Raw genomic sequence first — 27,655 nt, forward strand, 5'->3', positions numbered from 1 at the left:
TTTATTTTCAATAACATTGCTGCTAAATAATATTTAGCAAGAGAGGGTGCATGTGATACACAACTGTTACTAGACTAATAGTTGATGGTTTCAAAATTAATGTTCAAGACTATGGACTTTAGAGAACTGATTTCTCGTTCCCTCGTGACATCCCAGCAACTGGCTATCTTGTTAACTGCGACTTCTCTTTAGTTCACCTAAGAGAGAGAGAAAGAGAGAGAGAGGTTACCATGCAAACAATGTAGGAGGAGGGTGTAATGTGTATAGAAATAAGTAAATTATCAATTTTCAAAAGGTATTGACTAAATATTGACCAGGTGCATGCTTCCTTTACCTTGTGAGGGACGGTATCACAACTCTTTGAAATCGGATGTTCGTAGCACAACCTCAAATTTAGCTATAAAATTCTGAAAAGTACATGCACCCATTTATAATAATTATAATTATAGCCCAAGCTATGGACAATTTGGGCCTGAAATAAATCACGGATCTAAAAACACCATTATTGGACGTTCCAAACACATTTAAAGCAGACAAGAGTAATATACTGTGTTTGGTCCTGCTTGGTCTAAATACAGTTACCATAAGACCTCAATTTAAAGTGACACTTTTAAGACCTCTGCCAGAGCTAGGTTGCTTTTTTTTGGAGGTGAAAAATTATTCGCATTTAATTGGAGGTAGGTACACCTACTGTGGTTCTTTTGTGTGAAAGGGGGGTTCCATTAATTATCCATAAGATAAAGAGAGTATCTGGGTCCACTCAATAAGACCTGACACTATATACTCACCCTAGCATTGTCCAGCTCCCTCTGCAGACTAGCCACCATATCCACCACCATTAATACTGGACTGCAATGCATGGTCCTTCAGCTCTCATGCCTTGAGACACTCTAGCTCTCTCTTAGCCTCCTTCACAAGGCCTCAGCCTCTCTTCTAGGAAGAGCGGCCTGGGATCGAGGCTAGCTCTCTCTGATCATGAGGTCATGTGGTTAACAAGAAGCAACTGAAGTGATCCCATACCCAACAAGAATGGTAAAGGGTCACTAGACTAGAAAATTGGAAATGATAAAAATGTTATAAAATTAATAGAAGGTGATGGTATATATACATGTATGCACACACACACAGAACACAGAGCATTATAATAGTCAGTACTTATAGTCAACACAGAGTTAGTTCTTTACTTAATATTCTTGCATGCTTCTTTACTTGACATCTTTATTCGTCCCTTTCAGTATCTGTATGAAAGCATGAGCAGCACAATCAACCAGAGTCTTCTAAGCTATAAGCAACATGACATAAGATTAGACTACTTAAATTACAAACACACGTACCTTGTCAGGTTCTCATGATCAATTGGTGGCACTATGAGCAACTGCAGTTGCTGTCCTCACATACTTTTCTTCAATTTTCTCGGCTACATCGTTACGCTCAACAGTAGGACTCCTTAGACATTCACATATGTAAGGCCATGTCATCGGATGTTCTGGATCAGTGACTTCAAGACGCTTGACCACCATCTCTGTTAGGCGGCGTTTGTTACTAGCGTGTTGGTCTTCAATGTCTTTCAAGTCAGTAATATTCATTCCGAGAGCCAATCCTAAATCAAACCAATCTTTGCTTGCATTTTTGAGACTATCGCGAATTGTTTGGATATCAGCTCCAGTCAGAAACAGTTTTGGAATTTCTACTGTTTGGTCAATTTTGCTAGGATGCTCCTCTGCTGACAATCCTCCTGTACACACATGTGAACATAATATTAGGGAAAGTGACCAGCTTTATAGACAATGACATAAGATTACAAACATGTATAATTATGTAAGCCTTTTTTCGAATTCACTTAAATAGAAAAGGTACGCTTGTAACAAAGGATGATGACATCACGTGACATCAGTCTCAAAGAATCAAGTTTATAGGGCAGGCCTTATGGGGGATTAAGCAAAGTTCAAAGTGCGCTACACATTGCGTATGTGTGGTTGGGGTAACAATGTAATGAATGGTAGGAATGAGGACAATGGATTAGCAATACTGTAATAATGAAACTATGATCTGAGAGAAGTTTAATGGAATTATACGGCCAACACAGATACTATTATAGTTACTTGGGGTTAGATTGTTAGACAGTAGACGTATAATGTTGATCTAATTCACAATACAAACCAATGCACAGTATCTGCTACCTGACTGAGTGGTTGTGTGTGGAGTGGCTAGTGGAGTCACTGCATTACCTGTGAGGAGGATATGACAATATAACAGTCATGCACAAGAGTTATTCTGTACCACTAATTACAGTTGTTGTAATTGCACAATGTTACGATCAAGCTACGTATATTCAAATCATTTAGCTGAAGCTGGCTTATTCAATCAAGATTGACCTGTAGTCCTAAAATTCCAAAGTGGATCCCCTGATAAACCTTCAATGTATATTAGACTGGCTATGCAGTTGTAAGAGTTCTGTTGTCATTGTGGGGCAGAGGAAGTAAACACTGTATACATATAGGTTATAATATGTAAAGTTTTCTGCCCTATAAGACCCCCAAGACAGGAAGTGCTACAAGTTGCCTCATGAATATATCTTTGTGTGCGATAAAAAGCCTGGTTTTTAATGAAATATGTAATAAGAAGACAGTTTAAACATACGATAAACGCTTTAGAATTTTAGCATAAACTCATAACTTAGCACCGAACCATGCTGTTCACTTTTTGAGGGTCAACAACTGAAGGTGCACTTAAAAACATACACAGATACGGCTATACACATAAACTGACTGCGGGGTACTGAGGAAAAAATAAGTTGTTAAAATCAATCAATGTTTGTGCCATACAAGTATCAGGACAGTATACATGTACAGGAAAAGTATTATCAGTAGATTACTTACAGCGAATACGTAGGGCCAAACGATGGCTCTCTTCGGTTCTCATCAGCCAAAATTTTACTGATTCAGAAACCAAATTTCCGTTCAGATTAAATCTATAATTGATGGCTGGAACAAGTCCAAGTTGTCTATTAGAACCCAACACTCTTGAGTATCCCTCAATACGATCTCTGGACAGCTACAAGCAAGCATATACGTACACAGTCACATGTAATAGTCACACCAGTCCATTGTTTTTGCATGTTATCCTCCCCAAGAGTGTATGCTTTTTAATATTACTGCCTATATATTTATACATGTCTATCTATATACTATAATTATAACTCACAGTGGATGATCCTCTATCAACAGTCCAAAGCTCGGAATTCTCTGAACGCAGCTCCACCTCCACCACATTTTCAAATTGAATTTGATCTAGATCCGTTTCTTTTGTGAATCTATCTTTTTCTAACTCCTCTCTAATTACCTGTAATAATAAAAGCTCATAATTATGCATGTAACACTGTATGGTAGGCGTATATTATATATGCTTCCTTATCTATTACTGGGAAACCTACCTTTACATGAGTTGCTAGATCCTGACATACCACACATTTCACGTCAATTGTGTGATGGGGGAGCGAGTTCTTTCTGAACAGCAAGGCACTGTACATCTTCTCAGTTGGAAAGCCAAATACTTTACGAATGAAAACACCGAGGCGACTGAAACGAGTAAGCTGGATGGATCCATAGCGTTCACCAATAGGAAAGTGTCCACCCTCCAGGATCTCAAACTTTTTGCTCTGATCTGTTGCTCGAGCAAAGACAAACTTTTGTTGATGGTGGTCAGAGCTTAAACTCGCACAGTGTTGTATTTCCAAGGTGAGAGGCTTCTTAAACTGTACTTTGGGCTCACATTTCACACGATAAATTGAGCTGAGTAGTTTAAAGTTAGCGGGAGTCTCAAAGTCAGTGGATAACTCAAAGGATATGTGTAAGACACACGTATCGATACCTTCAGGTAGCGAATTTTCCAGGACAGAAATCTTAATTCCAAAATTGATAAACTTCATAGATTTGTTACTGATTTCCACAAGATATTCTCCTATAGATATACGAAATATGTTATTTTTATATTCTGCCACAGAAATAAACACAAAGAGATCAAGGCCACGCATGGTTACATAATTATGTATAGCAAAATTCTGTAAACCATGAAACAAATTCACAATTGAGAGGAAAATCATGCACATGAGAAGCATAAGTACAATGGTTTTAAAGTTGCATATTTTCACCAAAACCAGATGTATACGTTCTAATTGTATACGTTCTAATCTGACTAATGCAGTCTCATCATACCTTGTTTTAGACGGTTTGACAGAGTTTCAACTTCTTCACCTGATCCCAATAATCTTTTGCGCTCTAGAAGATCTGTATATACGTATGCATTAGGAAATGTCAGCAATACCTCCAGTCCTACATGAGGAGGGAGGGAGACACAAGAGTCAGCAACTACAGCTATATATATAATTATACACTATATGGCAGTATGTGCTCATTTGACTACGAATTAAGCTCACAAAACTAATGATCAAAGTGTCAGTCAATTAGGTAAACTCACTGGTATGCTCCACACAGGCCTTGTGAATGCTGCGAACTGCCTCTCCGTCCTCAATCTCTGAGGCAATTTCCACTAATCGATCGTAAGTAGCTGTTGAATTCGATGGATTGAATTGGAGAATATTTTTACTCTTCCACTTCTTTAGAGCAGCGAGGAATTTCCCTGGAATACCAACAATTGTCAGATCGATAGCACCAATCTCAGCATCACTGAGGCCCAGCCTGTGCTTGTATCTGTCATAGCCAGCAATCTCGGTAGACAACTGGAGAAGAGCTTCATCCGAGCACTCTTGACTCAACTGAGCTGCAGTCGCTGTCACTATCGTCTTATGTGGCTGAACTGTACAGATCACATTATTTCCAATGACACATACAACGCTATACTCTGAAATGTACACCAAATACTTTATCACTGTCACATGAGACCCCATACACAATACAACTGTCAAGGCTATAATTGAAGATTGCTTCAATTTAGATTGCTATACTTGTACAATAATTATGTCGTGAATAATTATAGTGATTACATTAATTCCCAAGTTGTTCCCTTAATTAGCTTATGCTAAAATCAATATTAAAGTTCCAACAAAGATGTGAAAAAATGGATTAGGCAGGTGAAATAAGCAAGTATAATTATAGGAGAGTCGTACCAATGACATGTACATGTACAATTATAGTACTTAGAATGCTGTATACTATTATTGCATGGCACAACTGCATGACGAGCAAGTTCACAAAGTTAATAAGGTAACTCACGTGTATCCTTGACACAGGCCTTGTGAATGCTGCGAACTGCCTCTCCGTCCTCAATCTCTGAGGCAATTTCCACTAATCGACCGTAAGTAGCTGACGATTTCGATGGATTATCGAAAATGATGCTTTTACTCTTCCACTTCTTTAGAGCAGCGTGAAATCTCCCTGGGATATTATCAATGGTCTGATCGATATTCTCAATCTCAGCATCACTGAGGCCCAGCCTGAGCTTGTATTTGTCATAGCCAGCTATCTCGGTAGACAACTGGAGAAGAGCTTCATCCGAGCACTCTTGACTCAACTGAGCTGTAGTCGCTGTTGTCTCACGTTGTTGAACTGTACAGATAAAACATACACAGTTAAGTGACATCATTTCCTCTATAAAATGTACAGTACTGTTCGGATTTACAAAATAATACTACAGTCAAACCAATGCACAGTATCTGCTACCTGACGGAGTGGTTGTGTGTGGAGTGGCTAGTGGAGTCACTGCATTACCTGTGAGGAGGATATGACAATAATTATAACAGTCATGCACTAGAGTACCACTTCATTACACAATGTTATGGTCAAACTACTCTTAGACCTAGGAGCTAAAGAATCCAAGGTGCCATAATAAAAGCTTCACACTATATTATACATTTAATTTTTTGGGGCAGAGAACAAGCTGAAAATGACTTTCCAAAAAAAAAGCTCACTAAAATGTATGGTAAATGGAATTGGGCAGTTGTAAGAGTTCTGTTGTCATTGTGGGGCAGAGGAAGTAAACACTGTGTACACTGGTTACGGACAACAAAGAAAGTAGGTTAGACAACTATTACCTGTGAAGATGACTAACAATAACAATCATGAGACATTCTTACACAATGCAACGACTGCTGCATAGCTTCAATCTATAGATTGACCACTTGTACATTTATGTATAGTGTTACTATAATAAAGCTTCACACTGCAATGTAAGTGGGTTTGCATGCATGCTCTTACCGATACTTTTTCTCAGGCAGTGGTACACGGTAAAGAAATGCTTCTGGTTCTTGGAGATCTCACAACTGATAAAGCCCTTGAAGTGACCATTTGACGAGGCTTTGAATTCCAATTTGTGTTCATCACAGTTAATTTCAGGTATTCTCTTGCTCCACTCGAAGGAGAGGCTCTTGTCCCTCAACTCTTGGTTAGAGGCAAAGGGCAAGGCCCGTAGAGAAACATCCTCTCCCAGGCTGACTTCCTGTATACACACACCGAAAAAAACAATTGGTTAATACGAAGAAAACATATCATAAATGGAGGCATGCACACAACAATAATTATAGACTAACTTTTGCAAACCAGCATTCTTGGTGAGGGCTCAGAGAGACTCTGTGTGTGCAGCTAAAGCAGGGATCAACTCCTGTTGTGAGGAGGCAAAGCTTGGAACCATCTTCATGTTTGCCGCAGTAGCAGTCGAAGGCAATAATCGGAGAGAGTAGTGGACTAATATCCTTCATCACCAACAGGAGGGTTGAGAGGACGTAGGAACAAAGCTCGTGCATCGTATGGTCCTTGCATTTTCGAATAATTCGTATTTCGTAGCTATCAACCTGAGAAATCAGGGTAACAAAATGCTTGGCAGATTCGTCAATGTGAAAGGAGACGAGGTTTCTCTTTACTGGAGAATCAGTGGCAAGTTTCCAAGTCATGCCCAGAATGCCCTTGCCTTTACTCCCCCTTGAGACCAAATCACTGATCATGGCACAGAATATTCCAGTGGGAACGTATTGGGGGTCAAATGTGATCTTGATTGGAGAGGGTGTATCAATGCCAGTGGTGGGTGGTTTCGTTAGTTCCTCGGGAGATGCACACTTGAGAATGGCAGGGATGAAATACGTCGTTTCGATTTTTTCTGTGGTATGGCCTTCCTTCACCACTGCTGTGATTTTGGCCAAAAGATGGGAATGCTCGAGCAGTATGAGCAGCTTCTCAACAGGAATCAACTGGTCTTTCTTCACACCCTGGTTTTCTTCCGAATGGCATCGAGTGATTGTTTTCAGTGAGAATTGCCCCTTGAGTATCCAATTCTTTCTCTCAGCTTCCTTGAAGTGAATACTGCTCATTTCAGAATGGAGCTCCAGCAGCGGATTGACAACGAGAACACTGAGGCTGTTGAATACCACTTGGGGGTTGCAAATGACAAAGTTCCTAAACCATTTGTCCTTGATCTCTGGATGATAGATTAAAGCTCCAACATACCGATCCAGGTACCAAACGGTGAATCGAACCTCCTCCTCTCTCATCTTTAACCCCTCGGTACCGATACGAATACATTCTTCCATAGACACAATGTCATACTCTTTTCTCAGTACAACTCCAAACAAAAGCTGTTGTGGGCGAATGCGAAGCTTGGCATCTTTGAAATAGCTACTGAATAAGCCATGAAGATGTTCACGAAGAGGTTCCATATCAGAATCAGTGCCTTCGTAGTTGTCCACTGCTATGAACCTCTTGTCCTTTGGGTTAGAAAGTAAATCCTCAAACTTGCTGGTAATCGTGCTCACAGCTTCGTTTTTCTCCGTCAACTTTTGCTCTAACCGGTCTTGGACACATTTATTGAAAGGGTCTGAGTTGAGGTTTTGGCTGATTGTTTGCTCAATGGCAGCCGTGTCTTCTGCACTGACGTTAGCTTGCTTATCACTCTTTGTTTGAGTCAAAATATCCCGAATTGCTTTCTTTTGTTCGTGTTCTTCTAGGCTCTTGCTGGCAGTGGTACTATCGCTCTTGCAGACAATCGCTCTTGCAGACAGCTTTTGTTGAGGCACAATATTTCTCGTATAGAAGATCGACTTTGATTTGCATTGCCAGTTCATCCTTGAAAGTACCTATGAGGGTAGCAACAGGCTTAGTAGAGCCTAGGTTGCCCAGTTTACTACACTGCTCTCTGTCAATATCCGAGTCAATCTTAGTATGATGGTTGATACCTGAGAGGATTTGAGAGAGCGTTTCTCTGTTTGTGTAAGTTGAATGATCTTGTCCTTTCCTCGTTCGTAGGAGACTTGACACATGTCATCGAGGTCTTTGTCCAGTCGAAAGAATACCAGAAAAATCCCTGCGCCTTTGCTTAGAAAAGGAAACATCTCCACAAATCCAGGCTGCCCACCTATATCGACCAGATTGAGTAGGACTTTGTTCAGCAGCTCTTTAGTGTACTCTCCTGAACCCACAATACTCCGAAGTCTCGACACAACCTTTTCAACATCTACAGTGGTCACTTTCCCGACCTTTTTCGGTGGTTCTGGTGTTTGCCTAGGTGTTGGTGATACCGTTTCTTTGGGTGCAGTAGCAGCTTCATCGATCTTGAGTTGAGTTTGCTTCTTTGGGTCAGTGGTTTCTTTTGTGGGCTGTTCCTTAGGTGGACTGACAGTGCTGTCTTCAATAGGTTCACAGGACATAAGGTAAGAGAAGATAAACTGTGTTTCTTCCTCTAGGCTTGAAGATGCTTTGAATTCAAGCTTTGTTCCAGATTTGTCAACAAAGGCCAATACTTGTTCACACTCGGCTAGTAATGTACTGCAGCGTTTCCTTTGATTTTCGGGCAGCAAAGACAGGTTAGTAATGGATCCAACAAGCCGCTGTCGAGTGGTCGTTTTTCCAAGACCCGAGGGACCAATGAAGTGCGTCTTGAGATAATGTAGCTCTATAGTGCCACTTGTGTCGGCCATCAGCTCATCCAGTTTTTTCAAGTAGGTTCGGTTTTGAGTATTGACTGTAAAAGAGCAAACAATCGGTCATACGTAATTATTTATTAAAGCAAAGTACTTAATTTCAGTAAATTGAGGTATATAAATTGTAACATTAGATAAACGGTACTAACTACAATTGTGTTCAATGGTTCGGGAGCTGAATTTAGTAGTTCCAATTTTATGATTTTCTGAACAAGACATCTCCATGCACTGGCAAGTTTATGGTGAATGGTTGTCTATTTGGTGATACGTATAATTATATAGTATATAGTAGCCATCATAAGTTTCCGTTTCGTTTTTAAAGCTGGCATAACAACACAACAGCAACGCAAGGCAACTTATTACAAATTTATACGACGTTAGAGCATAATAATACATTGTTAATGTAGCGTATGATACTATAAACGAGGCTATTTATTAAACCTACCCAGTTGCTATGATACAGACCCCAAGTGGGGAATATGATACTTTGTTGCATTTTGAGTGGGCAGATCAAAGGAAACACTGTGCCAAAATCTGCCATATGGCACAGGTCAAGCCTTGAACTGTGCCACTATCAGTATCTAGATACTGGCATAGTATGGCTGAAGTTACCTAAAGCCCACCATATGGCACAGGTCAAGCCACAGGTCAAGCCTTGAACTGTGCCACTATCTAGATACTGGCATAGTATGGCTGAAGTTACCATATGGCACATGCAGGTCAAGCCACAGGTCAAGCCTTGAACTGTGCCACTATCTAGATACTGGCATAGTATGGCTGAAGTTACCTATAGCCCACCCTCCACCCAGTAACCTGAAACGGTCCCTTTTATAGTATAACACTGTTAAACAGATTCAGTGGTAGGCAGAAAACATTTTTCATGCGTCTGGAGCATTCCACAGCCACCACAAGTAGTTGAAACTAGTTGTCCTATAAAAGGAGTGATGTGTACATGGAAAGGAATGCACAAGGAATGCAACAAATCAGTTGTTACACAGCTCACTCCTGCGCACATGGGATATATTGGCTCAGTAGTGCCTTTGCCCTCGAGGCCTGCGGCCCTAGGGACTAAGTCACTATTCTACTCTATCTATGTATGAAATCTTGAATCTTGGAGAATTCCGACAAGTCATCTGTTTAGGTAATGTTAAATTCGTACGGAATGACGCACAGGGAATGTCCCTTTAATCATTGGTAAGGTTTTACAATAAATCACTTAAACGTTGCAATCTGATGAATTGCACAATTTCAGCAGTTGGAACGAACTATAACATAGACATACACTGCCCTAGCTCAGTGTATTTACTGCATGTTCTTAGGTGCTCTAGTACATATCAATGTTTGCATGCTTCCTTGTTGAGGCTGCTGAGGAAGATATCCCATGTGTCGTACTTGAACTCTTCATCACTTGTAGCGATACTCTGATTTAACCACACCCATTATATAATAATATATGTTATCATAAAAAATTAATGTAGACACTATAGCTACTTGTTGTCTGGAATCTCCTCGCCCAGCTTTAGAGACATCTCAATTTAGGTTGCTAGGCAACCAAAACACATTCAATATGAAACCTTAATGAATAAATTATAATTAGTGTGCAGTGAAAATTAATCTGACGGCAAAAATTAATTAAATAAGCTCAAAAACAGTCCGTACTCCATGCAGTCATCAACTATGGTGAATCAGAGGGTCATGTATGGTAACATGACTATAGTGTATACCATATTCCTGACAACCCATGCAGGGTGTATGCACACACACACTACCATATACACATCGCTGTGCATGCGTGCCGAGGCATAATCATTCCATGCATGCATGGGCGCACAGTAAAACCCTTCAATCACATGTACAGGATCATGATAAAATGAGTATTATTATAACGTACAGTATAGCAGCCAATATAAAGTACCTGTTCCGTTTACATAGTACGTCCGTAGTACGCTGGTAATAAACACTAAAAAAATATACGCTCAAGATACACTGTAATTTATACACTGTTACGTTTTTTTCTAATTCAACTGTTGTTACATTCGGCTATATACCCATGCAGCTCTGCACGCAGCTAGCTATTATGAACTTTTGCAGCAGTTACCTGTTGGATAATTATTACAGCTAGCTATAGCTCTGACCTTGTAGAACAGAGATAGGACTCATAATTATAGAGCTGCAGACATCCTGTTTGATGAGAATATTGAAAAACTTTGGTGCGTTTTATGTCTTTGTTGTAGATGCTTACAGCTAGACATAACATAGCTAAGTAACTAGTCAGCTATGACACACGAGTTGACTAGGATTGTCTCTTAAAAACTTTGGTACGTTTTATGTCTTTGTTGTAGATGCTTACAGCTAGACATAGCATAGCTAAGTAACTAGTCAGCTATAACACACGAGATGACTATATAGGATTGTCTCTTTGTTTGTTTTCTAACACTTTTCTGTGAAAAGTATTTGCTTGCAACGTGCAACGGTAAATATAATACGGTGTGAAAACGGAAATGTTATAAACGTGTACTACGAACCTACTACAGACTTACTACACGTAAACGGAACGGGTACTTTATATTGACCACTATTGTATGTGTATAAAGAGAAGAGGGCATGCAACTCACTAAAAGTGTGAGGCTGTATCAATTTACACATGAACGGCAGGTCTAAAAATAGCGACAGTATGAATTATTTTGGCTGAGTCTGAGCAGCACGCCCACTTCTCTTAATAATTAAGGAATTATTACTCACTTGGGTTAGGGCCTTCCTTTGACGTGGAAGGATGTTTGGAACCATTTGGAGTATCTGAGGTGTAACAGTAAGAAGTCATTATGTATAACACAGTATAAAAAGTGATTCGAAAGGTCTTCGTTCTACAGTAGATGGGTAGGCACATGATCATTGTTGGGCTATAATAGAGTCTCCTACCAGTTGTTTCTGGTTCCAGCACTGGGTGTCTGTTGACCAGAGAGAGGGTCAGAGGTCACTGGAGGAGAATGAGACAATTGTCTGACAGTCAGTACATAAAAACCAACTCCAATGACTATAGGCTGTACACTGAAAAAAGGTCAGAATCACTTGAGACATAATCTTATGCCAATAACAATGCTGATAAAAAATCTCAACTGCTGTAGGAAAGGCAATGAATAACATTCGTCATTAAGACCGTAATTATTAGACTATTGCTCCTGCGTCCTCTGGGTGAGGATTAAAACATGTTTAGCTGACTCAGCATTAATAACTCAGCATTAATAAACCTAACATGGTAGGGGAGTAGATGCATATTACTACTCACATAGGATATGTAACACCAAGAGTTCATTAGGAAGAGTACGCAACTCCACTTAAAACCATAGTAGGCGGTCCTTCAGGCCTACGTCACAACCACATGCTGTTGTATAAACTGTGAAATCAAATTTGCAATGAATAACATAGTGATGATTATCACTAATGTTATTCATTTACAACTGGGGTAGGAAAGGCAATGAATAACAGCGTTACTAATTTTATTCATTGCCTTTCCTACTTGTTGCGGTTACAACAGCCAGTATCTGTGACGTAGGAGTGGAGGAATGCTTTTTGTGCACAGTCTATTGGAGTTGCGTACTCTTCCTAATGAACTCTTGGTAACACTCAATGACATGGTTACTAGAGATTTATGGCAACGTAATGTTTAGGCAAGTAAACCACTTTACCCTAGCTTGGCTATAGGAACATGTTAGACTAGTGCGTAATTGAATGCCAAATTAATGTTAGAGCAAATGTTAGTGGGTGGGGGAAAGTGAATCAGGGGGATATCCCTAACATTATGGGGGGGGGGGGGGTAAATTGATCCACTTTCCTCCCCTGGTATTACTCACTTGATGAGGTCTTGTCAACAATTGAATTAGAAAGAAGTTGTTCGGAACCATTTGGAGTATCTGAGTGTGACAGTAACAATTAATAATTATGTCATCTAACACATAAAGTATATACAACTGCAATAGTAATTCAGAACCTCTCCAATCTACGTAACAGTATAGACACACACGCACGCACTTTCACACACACACACACACACACACACACACACACACACACACACACACACACACACACACACACACACACACACACACACACACACACACACACACACACACACACACACACACACACACACACACACACACACACACACACACACACACACACACACACACACACACACACACACACACACACACACACACACACACACACACACACACACACACACACACACACACACACACACACACACACACACACACACACACACACACACACACACACACACACACACACACACACACACACACACACACACACACACACACACACACACACACACACACACACGGTCATGCTGTGGTTTGTGCTGATTTCCTAACAGTTTACGTATTAGTTAGACCATGTGTAGCAGGTTTCTTAGCTGGTAGTAAACCTGAGGGAGTGTAGTGACTTGCAGAAGCCACTAATCACTCCGAGGTTACTATCCAGCTAAGAAGCCGTACTACACATGGTCTATCTCATGGTCTATCTCCCTTAGAAAATGCATTTTTGTGGGTACTAGTTAGAGCCCTGCTAGCAGGTCACTAACTCAGATAGTGACCTGCTAGCAGGTTTCTTAGTTGGATAGACACTTCATTAGCAGTGGCCATTTCAAAGTTTGAATATGCAATTTTTTTCTAAACAGTGCTAAAGTCATAATGTTGTCATAACTCATAACTTTGTATCCTTCCTTGACATTTTCTAACCATAAGCTTCATACATATACAATTGTATACCATTGGATTCCTTGTTAAAAGCGCTTCTTATCTGCATGCTGTAGGCTACAACCAGCTAAAAGTTAACTATGTAAAAGTCCCTGGCATACTTGTCAACCATAAATGAAGCCATAATTGATCACATAACTTCCGGGCAACGCAAATAGACTTTAGTGATGTATTATAGGCCAAGAAGTAGAATGGAATGTGTGTGGGAGTTGTCATTAATGAACTCCTGATTACCGTATAGCGGGTAATTTTCTTGGGTAAAAATTTGTTCAACTCAAGAAACGGTGGTTTTCGTGAGTAAAAATTTCATTTTCTGCCTGCATTTCTATGTTCCGGTACTCAGGTACATTAAGGACTGGGACCAGCAATTATTATTGATTCAGCGAAAACGAAGCTCCGCCCACAATTTTTACTATCAATTGTGCAGTAAAAATGGAGTGGGCGGAGCTTAGTTTTCGCTGAATCAACAATAATTGCTGGTCCCAGTCCTTAATGTACCTGAGTAAGCAATGCCTACGTTGTGGAGGTCAGCTTGCCCACGAAAATAACGAATACATTACCCCACAAAAATTACCCGCTATACGGTATGACGTTCCACATTCCACGCCAGTATTATTGGGGTCTACAAAACACGTAATTGTACCACAACCATTTGTCCTACAAAAACAACGAAGGTATCTATGAAACCGGCATGGCTTGCTCTATTGGTGTACCAAATTTAAGCTTCATACACCACTGTTTGTGAAAATTAGGTATGGGATTTCTAGAGACACATACCTGGTTTAGGAGTGGAGGGCTGTATAGACTGGAGACATTCAACAACTTCAGTGTAACCAAACCCTACTGCCCAGTCAAGAGGAGTCTTGCCAACATTAGTAGTCACATCTGGACAGGTAAGGGACAGAGATCTTGTAGTAGTACTGACATCATTGACCATTACCATGCATGCACAATCAGCACAATCAGATACTTATCGAGTACAGGATGCCTATTATTATAATATTAGTATCGTGTATGTATTGTATTACAGTTACCATAATTATAATTATGACTACATGATGATACATACAGGTACACTGATTAATTCACGGGTTGTTTACATTTCCAATCAGAGGATCTAATGAAACGGTACCCACTACAAAAATGACTCACCAACATCAACCTTGAGTACCTCCACAAGGTATTTTACAACTTGTATATGTCCTCTCCTACAAGCCCAGTGTAGTGGTGTTTGGTTCCCCTTGTCCCTCGCATCTGTATGTGGTGATACAACCTCATAGAAGTGATGACATGCACACACAATGACAACTCAACTAAAATGTATTATTGGTTTGTATAGTAATCAAAATGAAGTTAATTATGATAATAAATACACCATGCTATTAAGCTTCTCCATGCTGGTCAGTAATTATCCCAGCTGGGTGAGATAATTATGTTATTAGTGTGCGTGTACACAGTATCAAGGATTGTGGGAAATGAGAAATTACTTGAAAAAACATGTCTTATAATTATTATTACAATCTACATGTACATCAACACATGCATGTTTTGTAATCTAGGAAATTAAACAGTCAATAAAAACATTCTTGTTGGGCTCAATCCTTTAGCTATGAACACTACGCGACTGACACACACTTACCAATATGACATTTCATCTCTTGTGAGAGACACACCACAGTCTCCATATGTCCTCCCCAACACGCATAGTGAAATGCAGTCGTGCCATATCGTCCATCACCTTTCTCTATATCAGCTCCACCACTAACGAGTGCTCTAGTGATCTCCAGGGAGCCCCTCGAGCATGCTAGGTGTACTGGAGGGATACTATAATTGTCCCTCCACTCCTCACTCCAGTAGAGCTGGTGATTGGGGTTGGCCCCCTGTCTCAAAACGGACCTCACTTTGCTGACATCCTTAGAGACTGCAGCCTTCCACAGATCCCTGGCCAGCTGCTCCTGAACACTGCATGTACAATAGTGTGTGCATGTGTGTGTGGGTATAGGTACATTTTGTAGGTAGGTGTGCGTGTGTGACATGCAATTCAACAAATTGCTTACGTGGGTGTATCTGGTTCAGTTTCCAGTCTCCTGTGTGATGTGTGTAGGTGTGTGTGGGTGGGTGTGTGTGTGTGTGTGCATGTGTGTGTAGGTAGGTGTGTGTGTGGGACATGCAATTCAACAAATTGCTTACCTGGGTGTATCTGGTTCAGTTTCCAGTCTCCTGTGTGATGTGTGTAGGTGTGTGTGTGTGGGTGTGTGTGCATGTGTGTGTGGGTGTGTGTGTGGGTGTGTGTGGGACATGCAATTCAACAAATTGCTTACCTGAGTGTATCTGGTTCAGTTTCCAGTCTCCTGTGTGATGTGTGTAGGTGTGTGTGTGTGGGTGGGTGTGTGTGTGGGACATGCAATTCACCTTACCTGGGTGTATCTGGCACAGTGTCCAGCCTCCTGTGTGCATGTGTGTGGGTGTGTGTGTGTGTGTGTATGTGCATGTGTGTGTGGGTGTGCATGTGTGTGTGTGTGTGTGTGTGTATGTGTGTCCATGTACGTATACTATGTACATTAATAAGCTCTTGTTAGCATTTATAAGCTCCACACTACAACAATCAGGTGGTGTCATTAAGGATTTAGTATAGAGGGGGAAATAAGGCGTGCTTTTGAAAAGTAACCAGAACATTAATTTGTCTGAAAAAGGTCAACTGTTATTTCAATACCCTGTTTTAGTATGTAACACTGCCAGCTATGGTCACTCAGTCATACAACTAGTACCTGAATGCAAATTTTAGGGGGGGGGGGGAAATTGGAGCCAGAGGGCCCTGACAATGATTAGCTATAATAATAGCCTGTTAAAATTAATTGCAAGCTAATCTGTACTTTGCTCACGTTCTTCTCTCTGGGGTCTTGAAACCGAGTTTCTTGCGAATCCACGGCACTAACCTGATGTGTGTGTGTTAGGGGGTCAAGTTTGTGTACGGACAATTATAATAATTATTACAATCAAAGTACTTCTTGATGCATGGTGGTATATGCAAGTTACTAGCTAGAGTAACACAACATGCAGAGCTTCCATTGATGAGCTCCAATTCTGATGAGGTGATTCCAATGGAATGATCCTCTCTCCATGCAATCACAAGGTGGCACTCTAGTCTACATGTTCACTCACCCTGAGTCTTCTCCAGTAGCCATCGAAGTTTTGTTCAACACTCGCCTCTTAATGATCTTATTTAATTTCTCAGTAAACATAACAAAGCAAAGTGCCGCACCCTCTTTCTGGGGCCTTCCCCTACTAATTAAACTGATCTATTTTTAGATACATAATTATAATTATTTGAGTGGGTGTTGATAATGATTCACAGCCACCACACTATAAACAATAGCACATTAATGGTGGTGACCTAGGTAACTAGTAACTACACAGTTCTCTAGTGAGCAGCTCTTGAAATCCTCCAGCTCTTTGAAAGGACAGACATCCAGTTTAGCTCTCATATATACCTACAGTGGGAAAACAAGAGAGTCTCAAGTGGAATATTGTACTCTTGTGTGTGTGTGTGTGTGGGGGGGGAGTAGGTGGGTGGATATAAATATAAGGTGGGTGAATTTTTGTCCACCGTTCGTGTTACTAGCTCAAACGAAATGCTCACTTAAATATACAGCCAACCTCAAAGTCTCCATTATAGACCTGTGCTAGCAGGCCACCCTCTATAATACAGCCGGCCTCAAAGTCCCTATAGCATGTGTTTGGACCTGTGTTAGCAGGCCACCCTCTATAATACAGCCAGGTTAATGGGCCTCAAAGTCTCCATAGCATGTGTTTGGACCTGTGTTAGCAGGCCACCCTCTATAATACAGCCAGGTTAATGGGCCTCAAAGTCTCCATACCATGTGTTTGGACCTGTGTTAGCAGGCCACCCTCTATAATACAGCCACTGTTGGTCTACCGACCACTATACATAAGGTTATACTAATAGTAAGGTACTCACAAAGACATTAGTGACATGGTTGGTGGTTCCTGTGATCCTGGACACCACCTCACACACTTGCCAGATACTGGGACGCAGCTCAGGGTCAGAGGTCAACAGGTAGCCTACAAGGGAGGGGGAGAATACACGTATCATTAGAGTAATACACTTAAGGATGGCAGAGTATCATAGCACCTGTAGCTAGTGTGTGTTCTTAAATAATTATAATTAGCTCTGAAAAAACAGGTCCAGTTCACAAAGAAAAAACCCCACTATTACAATAGTCTTAAACTAGATTTTATACGTATACCCAGTGGTACTGACTATAAGATGTGTGTGTGTGTGTGTGTGTGTGTGAGGGGATGGAGGGTGTGAGGGGGTGGAGGGTGTGTGTGTGTGTGTGTGTGTGTGTACATGTACCTCTCAAGTTATGCAGCTGGGTCTTGTGTGTAGGGAGAGTCTTCAGGAATGCTGTACTGAGCACTGACTATGGCTAGAGGGTTGTCACCAAATGGAGTATCCATGAAGCACAGCTTGAACAGTAGTACGCCCAGTGCCTGTGTGTGGGCAGGTGTGTGTTGTGTGAGGGTGTGATGATAATTATGGGTATTCAGTGTTCATTGAGAGCTTTCAAATGACTACCACTTAACATGGTTCAGTAAACGTGATTCAAGGAAATTCTCCACTCATCCCCACATTCCACAGTCTTACACAGACAGACCACATTCACAAAATGCAAACCTTATTACAAAAAACATAAGTCAACCACTAGCTACAGTGTACACAGTGGGGACCACACATAAAGAGGAATTTCGCCCCTTTTAGCCTTGTTTCCCAGTAAACATAATCATTGCTCAGATCCTCCCCCTTTTCAGAGAGGTGTCACATTCCACCCCTTTCACAGTACACAAAGCAATTTGGTTGAATGTCATTGAAAGGTCATAATTAGTGAAAGGTCACCTCCAATAGTACTGCCACATGTCCATCCATACATGCATGGATAAATAATTACACCATACTGTAGTTTAAAATACAATGACAAATGAAACCTCTCAGCCCATGCCAACTCAGCTAGCATATGGTTGCTCAATATTGACCTCCCTCCACCAAAGGTCTAATACATTGGTACAAGTCATCAACCATCTTTACCTGCACTTCCAGAGTTGAGCCAGCCTCCAGCTCATCAGTGTATGCATGGACTAACACACTAGAGCAATATCAGCAATCCCATCAAACTGCAGTCTGAAGGTGTACTCCATGCAGTGTATAGTTGCCCTCGTGCAGGGGTAGGCTGTAGAGTGGTCCCAGCTGGCAGTCCATCCACCAATATCACATTGATACTGCCCTTGTCATGAGTACACCAGTACAGCCTCTGGACCATAGATGAGAGGAGGGAAGTTAGCTGTATAGGTAAAGTTGACATGCAGTTAGCAATTGCAATAAGTATATACCCAAGTGGACTAAGTGGTGGTTTTAGAGGGCAGTACCTTGACCTTGTATAAGCCCTTATACCTGCACATACTCTTTCCTCAGATCAGGACATGAATTCTTGTGTACCATTGGGTACATTGCTAAACCTCACATGAACAATCTCCTACAACTGAGATAAGCTAATTGCAAACCACATTAGTTATTATACACGTACTTGTATTATAGCCGACAATAACACACATAATTATACGTATCTTCACAGCCCAACACTGCGTATACACTCTACGTATATGGAACAGATAACGAACATGCAAGCCTCTTATCAAACTTTATATTTCTCACAAGTTATGATGCAGGATGATGCTGCCCACCCGGGGTACCTGTGTAGGGCTGAGGAATTGATGGACACAATAAAGACAATAGACTACCATCATGCACGCAGGTACACTACCACCCACTCCACTCATCACACACCACCCACTACATTAGTATGAGTACGCAATGGGGGACCATACATTACAACAAAGGGAGCTAGAGAGCTAGTCCATAGATAAAGTATCTGGGTCCACTCAATAAGACCTGACACTACTCACCCTAGCATTGTCCAGCTCCCTCTGCAGACTAGCCACCATATCCACCAACATTAATCAGGACTGCAATGCATGATCCTCCATCGTTCGCGCTCTAGCCTCGAGACCAGCCGTTTGTTATAAGGAAAGGTTGGTCTCGAGGCTACTCGCGCTCATGCCTGCCTTCTCTGATCGAGGCTATGTGGTTAACAAGAAGCTGCAACTGAAGTGATCCCGTACCCAACAACAATCACTAAACTAGAAAGCTGAAATGAAATTTTGCCAAAAAAGTATAAAAATAGAAGGTGATGGTATATATACATGTATACACACACACACAGGACACAGAGCATTATAATAGTCAGTACTTATAGTCAACACAGAGTCAGTTCTTTACTTGACATTCTTGCATGCTTCTTTACTTGACATCTTTATTCGTCCCTTTCAAGTAGCTCCAGTATCTGTATGAAAGCATGAGCACAGCACAATAAACTAGAGCCTTATAAGCAAAACATTGCAATAAAACACTGTGTGCAATGAAAATAGGGATCAGATTTATGAATATTCCAGTAATAATCTGTTTAAAAACATGAGTGCATGATTTAGGAGCCCTCAGGGCTAGTAGAACCATCAAGTACTTAGAATGCTGTATACTATTATGGCATGGCACAACTGCATGACGAGCAAGTTCACAAAGTTAATAAGGTAACTCACGTGTATCCTTGACACAGGCCTTGTGAATGCTGCGAACTGCCTCTCCGTCCTCAATCTCTGAGGCAATTTCCACTAATCGACCGTAAGTAGCTGTTGAATTCAATGGATTGAATTGGAGAATATTTTTACTCTTCCACTTCTTTAGAGCAGCGAGGAATTTCCCTGGAATACCAACAAATGTGTGATCGATAGCACCAATCTCAGCATCACTGAGGCCCAGCCTGTGCTTGTATCTGTCATAGCCAGCAATCTCGGTAGACAACTGGAGAAGAGCATCATCCCAGCACTCACTACTCAACTGAGCTGCAGTCGCTGTCACTATCGTCTTATGTGGCTGAACTGTACAGATCACATTATTTCCAATGATATACAACGCTATACTCTGAAATGTACACCAAATACTTTATCACTGTCACATGAGACCCCATACACAATACAACTGTCAAGGCTATAATTGAAGATTGCTTCAATTTAGATTGCTATACTTGTACAACAATGATGTCATGAATAATTATAGTGATCACATTAATTCCCAAGTTGTTCCCTTAATTAGCTTATTACCAATGCATATGATTTAATTAGATCTCACTTTTCATTGGCTAACTAGAGCTATGTGTACAGAGGACTTCTGCCAACCAACCTGAAATCCTCTGTACATGTATATGTAGAGAAGTACATTTGTATCCTCAAGCAAACTATAGTTTGGGCAGAATATTGGCAGTACATGGAATGCTGTGGTGAACCCATACAAATGTTATTATTGCTTTCACTTCATTTGAAATGCAAACCTTAATTATTAAAGTCACCACTAGCTATTTGCATTGTCCTAATACAAATCTATTTTGTAGCTCTTTATTAAAATATGTGTTTAAATTAGCGATCTATCACACTATAGGCTCTGTACGCTAGCTACAGTGCACACAGTGAGACCACACTATAGGCTCTGTACACTAGTCTACAGTGCACACAGTGGGACCACACTATAGGCTCTGTACACCAGCTACAGTGCACACAGTGGGACCACACTATAGGCTCTGTACACTAGCTACAGTGCACACAGTGGGACCACACTATAAGCTCTGTACACTAGCTACAGTGCACACAGTGGGACCACACTATAGGCTCTATACACCAGCTACAGTGCACACAGTGGGACCACACTATAGGCTCTGTACACTAGCTACAGTGCACACAGTGGGACCACACTATAGGCTCTATACACCAGCTACAGTGCACACAGTGGGACCACACTATAGGCTCTGTACACTAGCTACAGTGCACACAGTGGGACCACACTATAGGCTCTATACACCAGCTACAGTGCACACAGTGGGACCACACTATAGGCTCTATACACCAGCAACAGTGCACACAGTGGGACCACACTATATAGGCTCTATACACCAGCTACAGTGCACACAGTGGGACCACACTATAGGCTCTGTACACCAGCTACAGTGCACACAGTGGGACCACACTATAGTCTCTGTACACTAGCTACAGTGCACACAGTGGGACCACACTATAGGCTCTATACACCAGCTACAGTGCACACAGTGGGACCACACTATAGGCTCTGTACACCAGCTACAGTGCACACAGTGGGACCACACTATAGGCTCTGTACACTAGTCTACACACTGCATGTCAATTAGAGTAGCATTTCTGCAAACAAGGTGAAAATGGTTTTTAGTGGAACAGCTGTCTACCCCTGGGCCCATACACGCAGACATTCTACTTTTCAAAGGACTATAGAATATTAGCATATGTGACAGGCTCTAGGAAAACCAGACTATTGGAGCAGACTAAAATTTTGGTGATTAATGTACCAAGTGATAGAGCAGAGCATTGCCTACACAATGATATGCTTAGTTTTCACATACCTAGTTTCATACCCGAGTTATGCGCGTTGGAAACTCGAAGCCGTAAAATGTAGTATCGAGAAAAACGGCTCTCAAAGATTGCTTAATTAGGAAAAATAAGGTAATAGCGAAAGTTTGGACGAAGCGTTTCGATGGAAAGAGTTGGATTTAGAGCATCAGATTTTACAGAGAGGTAGTAGAAGGGCTGTAGATACTTATACATCAATAACATTTTATATGAGATTTTATACTGTAGGCATAAATTTAGCTGTAGCTCAATAATAAATTCTGCTCCAATAGTCTGGTTTTCCCAGAGCCTGTCACATATACACTAAATTGGAATTCCATGTAGTGGGACAAGACAACAGTCTGGCTAGGCTACCGATCAAAATTATCTCCGTAAAAATACAATTATTGGGGTCACAGACGTCACAGCTGAATGGAGAGTGGTGTGGGAGGGCTAGCTGAATGAATGTGAGGGATGATGGGATCATTGTGACAGGGCAATGGACCGCTACTAAACCCTAGTTATCAGTCAACAGCTGGAGCTTTATTTCCTACAATGCATAGCGGGAAATTTTTGCGGGTGCAATTTGGCTCCAGAGCCCTCAGCAGAAAGTTACGTGGGTTCTAATATTCGCGGTTCAATGCCAGGAAACCACACCCACCAATAGCATTGCATGTGAAATACCGGTGCATGGGAGTTTATCCCAGTTTTAAATGCTCTGCCCTCGAAAAACGACGAAAATTTCCCGCTATACGGTACTTGTTATCAATACCCCATTTTTAATAATACATGTGCAATGTATGCTAGCTGTGACAAGGCAATGGACCGCTACTAAACCCCAGTAATCAGTCAACAGCTGGAGCTTAATTAATAATAATTATTATAATGAAGTTGATTGTTTCCCAGATGCTTGTTATCAATAATTATCCCGTCTTTGCTATATATACAAAAGTACAGCTAGCATACATGTACATGTACATGTAGGTCCTAGGTGTGTTTTTTTACGTCAAAATCAGTACAGCTTAATTGCTTTTTTAATATTTATTTGTATGCTAGCTGTACGTTTGGATCGACGTCAAATGATATTTCGGTCTCCCTTATTCCATTAAATAACGTGTGAAAAATTGATTAACTATTATAGTGTGGGAAGTAGGGAGGAGGCACAGTGTACAATAATAATGCTTTTCTAACTCCCTAAAAATTCTATTCACAAATTTTGAGACAGTTTGCTCAATATAATCTCAAAAGCCCAATGCTATGTCAACAGTTTATAACAAGAGAGCACAGTTAGCATACAAACAGCGTCAAATACAACAAATACAAGTTTTGCTGTTTTGGATGCTTCCATTAGAGGGAGTGTTAGCAAACGTGCTGTACAAAGTTCATTCTAATCTTCACTGTCAGCTTTGAATCTGAAGCCTCAATTCACTTATTAGTTCTACTGCACGCTATAGCTGTACCTTCATTTGTAATTATTTCCCCCCACACACACACAGCACACCCACACACACACCCACACACACATACACACACCCCACACACACACACCCCACACAGCCTGTACCTTTGGGTCAACATTAATAATCTTTCTGTCTCGTTTATTCTTAAACAGCAGACCTGAGGCGTTGTCTGCAATCACCTGTGTGTGCGTGCGTGGGGGGTGTGTGTGTGTGCGAGTTCGAGTTATATCAAACAAATACAAACAAAGTGTCCGTGTACAATAATCATGTCAACTAATTATGTACGACGAGACCAAAGGGAGCAACTGTATAATTGAGTAGTGCTATGGCGCCCTGCAGACTAGGAGGGCACTCACTACTGTAGTGTTCCAAACACACGTTATAGGCTATCAAACTTTGCTGTGAAAATAAATTATGTTCTGAAAAAACACACACTTTAATTATTATAGCCCCACGCTTTCTTTTATAATTTGTGCTCGTTGATCTAAGTTATAGTTAGAACATGGGCATGAGGTATCTATGTGTTATAGTGTCCCAAAGCTCGAGGGCTTCTATTTAAACCTATTGGCTACTAGAAATGCACTAGCTTAGCAACAGTCAACCTATATAAACAGCCAACCTAGCAACTGCATCATTATTCTTTTGAAAACTAATATCTAAAGTTGACATCTCTGTGTCTCTACTAAATCTGTGGTCTCTATTCAAGTCAACCCTGTTCCTCCACCTCAGTTTGATGGACAAAATTATAGTCCTAGCTCCACCCACAAAACGAAAACATCCAGCTCCTCCCCCACTTTTGCAGCAAACAAGCCCAGCACACTTCCCAAGAAACGAGCGACTCGTACTACTCTCACAAAGCGAAAGGAAGACACCTATAAGCTATAATTTGCAGCAAACAAGCCCAGCAAACGAGCGGCTCCTACTCTTGAACAAAGCGAAAGGAACTTTAGGAGAAGAAGCCAAACCTAGAATCTCAGCACTTCCATACATCCAGCTCCTCCCCCATGCAGCCTTGCAGCAAAAAAGCACAGCACACTGCCCAAAAAACGAGCGTCTCCTACTGCTTTCGAACAAAGCCAAAAAAAGAAACTAGAGCTTCTCTCTTTCATTCTAGTTCTGTTATTACAATTACTAGACAAAGCATCTACATGTAGCTACAATAATTTTTACATGTGTATCTTCTTGTAAATCACAATACAATGTACAATGTTGTAGTTTGTAGCCCAGAGCAATCTATAGTACTGGTACTATAGCTCATAGTTCCCTGCTAAATACACTCAAATGGAATCTAAGGACACCATAATATTATTGTAGCACTACCAAACAGCTACTAATAAAATAATTAGCTTTTTGAAATTGGACGTTCCCAACACAAGTTATAGCCCTTCAAAGAAAAACTACGAAAACATGACGACATGTAATTAATACATATTTTGGCAACCACCTCTTATATATTATACCCACGTACTTCATATTTCTCACACGTACCTGATAATTAGGAGTGGAGTTGGACGAGGAGAAGTTAGTGTCCCAGTTATAGAAGCTCAAGTCACTGTGTCTAGGGAGCAGCTTCTTCCGTGACGAGAATATGGGATCAAAATCATCCACCTACAATTATCATGTACATGTATAATACCTCATAGAAAGTTTTCGTATCAAACGAAAATTAAAACGACGGAATTATTCTACTGCAAGAGATTCAATGCGTCACTATCTAAGCTGTTGAGCTGTACTTAAAATACTAAATTGGTAGTTACGAAAATTACCCGCTATACGGCAGTTAGATCATTGGGGTGAGGTATAATTTTATGTTATAAATACATGTTAGGATCAACCACCTTTATTACTGGTAGTACCTTGAGTCGATGTGCGTAGTCAATGTATCCTGATATCTCCTGACCCTTGGTATTCCTGTCCCGAATAAATATAATTGACTGTGTGTGTGGTGTGTGTGTGTGTGTGTGTGTGTGGGGTGGTGGTGGTGTGTGTGTGTGTGTGTGTGTGTGTGTGTGTGAGGGGGGATTGCTTATCATGTATTAAGAAGACTTACTGAAATTTTCCCGTTTCTGTTAGTCTCTTCCCTCTGAGCCAGCCCCTCCAGGAACACTGATCCTTGCAGGTCCTTCCCAGCATTGCACAACACTCTGTACCATGGGGGGGGGGGACACTAGGTCAGCACAACACTCTGTACCACGGGGGGGACACTAGGTCAGCACAACACTCTGTACCATGGGGGGGACACTAGGTCAGCACAACACTCTGTACCATGGGGGGGACACTAGGTCAGCACAACACTCTGTACCATGGGGGGGACACTAGGTCAGCACAACACTCTGTACCATGGGGGACACTAGGTCAGCACAACACTCTGTACCATGGGGGGGACACTAGGTCAGCACAACACTCTGTACCATGGGGAGGACACTAGGTCAGCACAACACTCTGTACCATGGGGGGGACACTAGGTCAGCACAACACTCTGTACCATGGGGGGACACTAGGTCAGCACAACACTCTGTACCATGGGGGGGACACTAGGTCAGCACAACACTCTGTACCATGGGGGACACTAGGTCAGCACAACACTCTGTACCATGGGGGGGACACTAGGTCAGCACAACACTCTGTACCATGGGGGACACTAGGTCAGCACAACACTCTGTACCATGGGGGGGACACTAGGTCAGCACAACACTCTGTACCATGGGGGGGGGGACACTAGGTCAGCACAACACTCTGTACCATGGGGGACACTAGGTCAGCACAACACTCTGTACCATGGGGGGGACACTAGGTCAGCACAACACTCTGTACCACGGGGGGGACACTAGGTCAGCACAACACTCTGTACCATGGGGGGGACACTAGGTCAGCACAACACTCTGTACCATGGAGGGGACACTAGGTCAGCACAACACTCTGTACCATGGGGGGGGGGACACTAGGTCAGCAGCGATAAATTAATCTGTTTGCAATCGCATACTTACAATCAGTTCAGTATAATAGATTCTTTTGCAATCGCATATACAAACAAATCTTGTACAGTTCGTAGCTAAGAATCATTGCCAGTATACCTGAATTGTCCATAATAATTATTAGCAAAAGGGAGCGTTAATGTGACAAATACACACTCATCCCCCACACACACCACCCACACACCTCAGCTGGTCTCGACGTGCTAGCTTACTGGCTGCAGCCGCTTCTTTCCTGAGCTCAAAGTCTTCTCTCTTGAGCACTTCCCCTGATCCACGATATCCTAGCTCTACTAGCTGACGTGCTAGTTCCTCGTCCTGTGTGTGTGTGTGTGTGTGTGGAGTGTGGTGTGTGAGTGTGGGTGGGTGGGTGTGTGTGTGTGTGTGGAGTGTGGTGTGTGAGTGTGGGTGGGTGGGTGTGTGTGTGTGTGTGTGTGAGGAGTGGAATGCAAACCACTAACTACGTAATACCGTAAAAATTACAAGCCACTGCAGATGTGTTTCTACTCGATATTTCATAATAAGTGTGTGGGGGTTGGAGAATCGTCACCCCCCACAGTCAATCAACCCTACCCCCCACCTCGAGCTATAACCTCACCTCCAGGTAGAACAGATCAGTTGGTGTTATTTGAGAGTCCAGGTAATCCTCATACGTGGCATACTCGGTGACTATAGTGTCTGCAGCGCTGTTACTAGCTTCCTCACCAGTAGCCGCCATCTTTATACAGTTCAGAAAGCTGGCGTTGTCATAAGTGGTAAGGTGTGTGTTTGTATCGGGTAAAGATCGGCAGATTAATAATTGCATTATTGACGTCCACTATAATTCAATGGCCACCCGTACCCAGACCCAACAACTAGTACTGCTCCTGCTCTGTATTGTGGCTTCCCTGTTTAGCACAAGCACTGGTATAATAATAAAAAGTGTTGTGTCTGATATTATTCTGGAGCTGTAATGCATTCAATTTATATGCA

General features: G+C 41.6%; 3 protein-coding genes across 3 annotated transcripts; all 3 read right to left on the bottom strand.

The window, feature by feature from the left end:
* LOC135352396 (uncharacterized) lies at window positions 1–11,744 on the bottom strand. The gene is made up of 14 exons (XM_064551582.1): window positions 11,666–11,744; window positions 8,180–8,964; window positions 6,545–8,080; window positions 6,213–6,453; window positions 5,679–5,726; window positions 5,232–5,564; window positions 4,477–4,815; window positions 4,215–4,331; window positions 3,434–3,960; window positions 3,205–3,342; window positions 2,880–3,054; window positions 2,181–2,228; window positions 1,335–1,735; window positions 1–1,238 (listed from the first exon to the last, which is right to left on the bottom strand). The coding sequence occupies exons 1-13, from the start codon at window positions 11,742–11,744 to the stop codon at window positions 1,353–1,355; spliced, it is 4,749 nt and encodes a 1,582-aa protein (XP_064407652.1). The 3' UTR covers window positions 1–1,238; window positions 1,335–1,352.
* A 94-nt stretch (window positions 11,745–11,838) lies between these two features.
* On the bottom strand, window positions 11,839–17,441 carry LOC135352398 (serine/threonine-protein kinase TNNI3K-like). The gene is made up of 8 exons (XM_064551585.1): window positions 16,873–17,441; window positions 15,901–16,646; window positions 15,768–15,797; window positions 15,350–15,672; window positions 14,863–14,964; window positions 14,488–14,595; window positions 12,775–12,834; window positions 11,839–11,900 (listed from the first exon to the last, which is right to left on the bottom strand). Exons 2-8 carry the CDS (start codon window positions 16,008–16,010, stop codon window positions 11,839–11,841), a joined length of 795 nt encoding a protein of 264 aa, XP_064407655.1. The 5' UTR covers window positions 16,011–16,646; window positions 16,873–17,441.
* Window positions 17,442–21,905: 4,464 nt separating this feature from the next.
* On the bottom strand, window positions 21,906–27,449 carry LOC135331795 (cilia- and flagella-associated protein 299-like). The gene is made up of 6 exons (XM_064527052.1): window positions 27,282–27,449; window positions 26,871–27,001; window positions 25,762–25,855; window positions 25,568–25,645; window positions 25,200–25,319; window positions 21,906–23,890 (listed from the first exon to the last, which is right to left on the bottom strand). The coding sequence occupies exons 1-6, from the start codon at window positions 27,399–27,401 to the stop codon at window positions 23,714–23,716; spliced, it is 720 nt and encodes a 239-aa protein (XP_064383122.1). The 5' UTR covers window positions 27,402–27,449; the 3' UTR covers window positions 21,906–23,713.
* Between the last annotated feature and the right edge of the window lie 206 nt (window positions 27,450–27,655).

The sequence above is a fragment of the Halichondria panicea genome, chromosome 1 (assembly GCF_963675165.1).
Source record: "Halichondria panicea chromosome 1, odHalPani1.1, whole genome shotgun sequence".
NCBI classification, from domain to species: Eukaryota; Metazoa; Porifera; class Demospongiae; order Suberitida; family Halichondriidae; genus Halichondria; species Halichondria panicea.

Coding starts and splice junctions, on each gene's coding strand:
- LOC135352396 (XM_064551582.1), bottom strand. CDS start 11,744: ATGACTTCTTACTGTTACACCTCAGATACTCCAAATGGTTCCAAACAT. Junction 8,965..11,665: donor AAAGGAAGGCCCTAACCCAA/GTGAGTAATAAT, acceptor GCTCTTTTACAG/TCAATACTCAAAACCGAACC. Junction 5,727..6,212: donor CTGCCTGAGAAAAAGTATCG/GTAAGAGCATGC, acceptor TCCTCCTCACAG/GTAATGCAGTGACTCCACTA.
- LOC135352398 (XM_064551585.1), bottom strand. CDS start 16,010: ATGTCCCACACACACCCACACACACACCCACACACACATGCACACACA. Junction 14,596..14,862: donor GGTACTCAAGGTTGATGTTG/GTGAGTCATTTT, acceptor TTACCTGTCCAG/ATGTGACTACTAATGTTGGC. Junction 12,835..14,487: donor GCCCTCCACTCCTAAACCAG/GTATGTGTCTCT, acceptor TGTCACACTCAG/ATACTCCAAATGGTTCCGAA.
- LOC135331795 (XM_064527052.1), bottom strand. CDS start 27,401: ATGGCGGCTACTGGTGAGGAAGCTAGTAACAGCGCTGCAGACACTATA. Junction 27,002..27,281: donor CTGATCTGTTCTACCTGGAG/GTGAGGTTATAG, acceptor ACACACACACAG/GACGAGGAACTAGCACGTCA. Junction 25,646..25,761: donor ACAGAAACGGGAAAATTTCA/GTAAGTCTTCTT, acceptor CCACACACACAG/TCAATTATATTTATTCGGGA.